The 3,895-nt window shown below is 41.7% G+C and overlaps 1 protein-coding gene across 1 annotated transcript; it reads left to right on the top strand.

The window, feature by feature from the left end:
• The first annotated feature begins 1,833 nt into the window (after positions 1–1,833).
• On the top strand, positions 1,834–3,576 carry LOC119646748. Its single transcript, XM_038047326.1, has one exon. It carries the CDS (start codon positions 1,834–1,836, stop codon positions 3,574–3,576), a length of 1,743 nt encoding a protein of 580 aa, XP_037903254.1.
• The last annotated feature ends 319 nt before the right edge of the window (positions 3,577–3,895 follow it).

The raw sequence follows: 3,895 nt of genomic DNA, 5'->3' as shown, positions 1-3,895 counted from the left end.
AGCCAACGACGCACATAGGCTCGATACCATTGGGGCGTGGAAAGGCGGCCAATCCAACGGGCATGCGTCTATATGGAAATTCCTTGAAAAACATCCGGTAGCCCTGATGCCGACCGATCATATGGTTTCCAGATTCGTCTTTGAAAAGACATACACTGTCGTAATCACCGAAAGAGAAGAATGGTCGACAAGTGGCCATGAGTCTTTTCAGATTACAGACCTAATAATCTTCACCGACGGGTCAGTCACGGAGGATGGATCGGGTGCAGGCGTGTTCTCGGAGAATCCGATTATAGAACTGGTCCGACCCCTCCGAAAAATGACGACCATATTCCAGGCGGAGATATATGCCATTTCATTGGCAGCAGAAGAATGTCTGCGACAAAAATGGAGGGGTCGCACCATTCGAATCTGTTCCGACAGTCGGGCGGCATTATCGGCACTAGATGGCAATAACATATCAAGCAAGTTGGTGTGGAGTTGTCATCAGGTGCTGCTGAAACTTGGCCGACTGAACGAAACATTCCTGATGTGGGTGCCGGGGCACTCTAACATCGCCGGTAATGAGGGGGCTGATAGACTGGCTCGCCGAGGGTCTGGATCCACAATGGTGGGCCCAGAACCAGCTCTTGGAATCCGACCATCTACTGTCAAGTCTACTCTGAAAGGTGAAATTGCAAGGATTCACGCAACCGAGTGGAGAAATTTGGACTCTTGCCGGCAAGCGGAAATCCTTGTGAAGGAGCCTAGGGCCACTAGAGCGGCATTTTTGTTGTCCCTTAAGAGGTGGGACATGAAAACCCTAGTAGGGCTTTTGACGGGACACTGCCCCTTAAACTACCATATGGAAAAGATTGGGGTAGTGGTTTCGGTTGTGTGCAGCCAATGTGAGGAGGAGGAGGAAACTGCCCTGCACTTTTTATGCAGCTGCCCGGCATCCTCAGATCTCAGACGAAGACACCTTGGCAAGGTTTTCTTCAATGAAGAATCTGCACACTCTCTGCCTCTTGAGAATGTTCTCAGATTCGCTAAAGCCTGCGAACACCGTAGGCGGGAAGCCATTGAATAGGCAACTTACGGGGATAGTATAATACAATGGGCCTAATAATGGCCTGAGTGCTCGGAGCTGCGGCTCTCCCCATTTAACTAAACTAACTAAGGCCAACAATTTTCTCTTCGTTCATATTGGTTTATTATTCGGGGTGACCTTCCCATAGTCGTTTTCATCCACGCGTGGGTGTTTTTCTCCTATCTACCCGGCCTGCGCACAAACATGCAGCAGGGACGCTTTTACCTGAAAATCGAAGAATATAAAACTTGTGGTTGTCCAAGTGCTTATTTTTGTAGCCAATTTGGGGAAACCCCTACTAAAGGTAGTACTCATTTTCCGGGGAATCGAATGCACACAATTATCTTAAGTGGTTTTGCACGCGTGTGTCATTCATTGTTCACATTAGGCATCATGGGTTTTCAAGGGGAAGTTTTGGCTGACTTGGATAAAGGTATTAAGCTTTATCCAAATATGGATAATAATATGGAATCACGATTGATTGGTAAATAAGTCTCCAAAGTTTTGATTCTTTCTATATAAAGCGACTTAATTGCAGTCTACTGAACTGACAAGTCGTGCCAACGTTCCAAGATAATTAGTGGTTTTCATAGTTTGGTTTGCTAGTGGTATCGTGGTATGCCAACAAACTCGAAAGAGGGATAAGAAGATTTCCTTAAACCTCGAATTATGGTGATGAAATCTGGATAGTTGGGAGTAGTATCACTGAGTGCGTTGAGATACGCATTTGTCCTTTTCCATGAAGGCTTTATTTATTGAAGACAATGGTATTCTTTCAAATCTCATTTGTAATACTAACGTCGGCATATGTCGGCCTAAGTTCTGATATCTTTGAAAATTTGCTTCGTAATTGTCCGATGTTTGCACTTTTCACAATGGATTCGCTTCAAAATAGTGACGTTAGTCGAACTATACTCGAATTGGCTTCTACTGAAATTCTAACCCCGAGAATGATTATAACCGAAGGAAGTTATAATCTTTTGCCTTATGTTGACAAGGACTTGATAAACTTCGTGATAGTTCCTGAGGAAAATTTCACTGGACTTCTAAATTTGGTGCATGCTTGCCTGCAGCAGTTGAATAATGCAAAAGTGGTGTTCGTTTTACCCTCTCGTCATTCAGTGGAAAATATATGGAACTGTGTTCAATGGTGTTGGGCACGCAAAATCGTGAACGTCCTAGTTGCAGTACAAGGGTCTAAAGTGAAGTTCGATTTGTATACCTACAACCCAATTCCTTTAATCCAAATAATCGAAATTCCCAACAATGTATCATTTTCAGAACTTTTCCCAAAAGGACCAAAGAGATTTGATAATTTTCCTGTACGCACTTTGAGGAAATATGACTTTCCAAGGACATTTAGATACATCAATTACAAAGGAGATGAGGTGTATGGTGGCTATCTTTGGAAAATATTCTACACATGGGCTACGAAGTATAATGTGCAACTTCATTTTGAAAATTCATCAGGATCGGATGTTTTAGATAGAACACTTGCAAGTCAATATATGACGACAGATATCATCGATGTTGCTCCACACTTCGTTGGCGGCTTGCAGGGTACTGTGACAAAGACATATCCAGTCCTTTTTGACCGGATTTGTATTATGGTTCCACAAAGTCCAAGACTTCCATCCTATTTGTATTTGTATCTGATATTTGACTCATCTGTCTGGTACTGTCTAATTTGTGGAATGATCTACATATCTTTGGCAGAATCCATATATAACATTATCACCCACAATAGGTTCGACTTCGGGTTAGGGTTTTGTAATGCCATTTTGGGAATGTCTTACCAGACGACCTGTCGGAGTTATTTCAACTGTAAATCTTTCAAATTCATACACGGTCAGGTGATGTTCTTGGGGTTCATATTGACCAATTTATTTCTTTCGAATTTATCAAGTTTTTTAACAGCAATCCTGTTTTATGCTCAGATAGAAACATATGAAGATTTAGAGAAATCTGGTTTAAGGATCCTTGTTGAAGACGTGACATACAAGTCCCTCGTGAATTTGGCAGTCATACCGTCAGAGTGGCAAAAATTATATGACCCCGTGGACAGAGAAACTTTCTTTGAACACTTATGGGGTTGGAATAATAGTTTCGCATATTCCCTGTCTTCCGATAGATTTAGTTTGATGGGCTTAATTCAGAAAAAGAGAATTTTTCATCAAAGTAGTATTTGTGCACTGGAAACTATAGCTGGTTTGTCAATTCGGAACGATGCTGTATTTATGGACTCGATAAACAGTTTCATTATAAGAATTTATGACGTTGGCCTGTACGACAAATATATTAAGGACTTAGCTTACGAAAGTATTGAAGCAGGAATACTGAAACCTTTTGAAATTTACTTGGAACCTTTCATACCGTTGAATATAGAACACTTCCAGTTGTCATGGTTTTTATTAAGTTTTGGTTATTTAATTGCATTTTTATGTTTTTTGATTGAATACTTAATTCGGTTTGTAAAACAAAAATATGTAAACCATCAAAAGGAATAATGAAAGATATTGAACGTACATGATGCTATTTTTGTTGTTATTCTGTTTTCTTCATCATCATCATCAACGGCGCAACAACCGGTATCCGGTCTAGGCCTGTCTTAATAAGGAACTCCAGGCATCCCGGTTTTGCGCCAAGGTCCACCAATTCGATATTCCTAAACGCTCTTTGGCGTCCTGGCCTACGCCATCGCTCCATCTTAGGCAGAGTCTGCCTCGTCTTCTTTTTCTACCATAGATATTGCCCTTATAGACTTTCCGGGTGGGATCATCCTCATCCATACGGATTAAGTGACCCGCCCACCGTAACCTATTGAGT

The sequence above is a fragment of the Hermetia illucens genome, chromosome 1, assembly GCF_905115235.1.
Source record: "Hermetia illucens chromosome 1, iHerIll2.2.curated.20191125, whole genome shotgun sequence".
NCBI lineage: Eukaryota > Metazoa > Arthropoda > Insecta > Diptera > Stratiomyidae > Hermetia > Hermetia illucens.
This window is presented reverse-complemented; position numbering and strand designations above follow the sequence as displayed.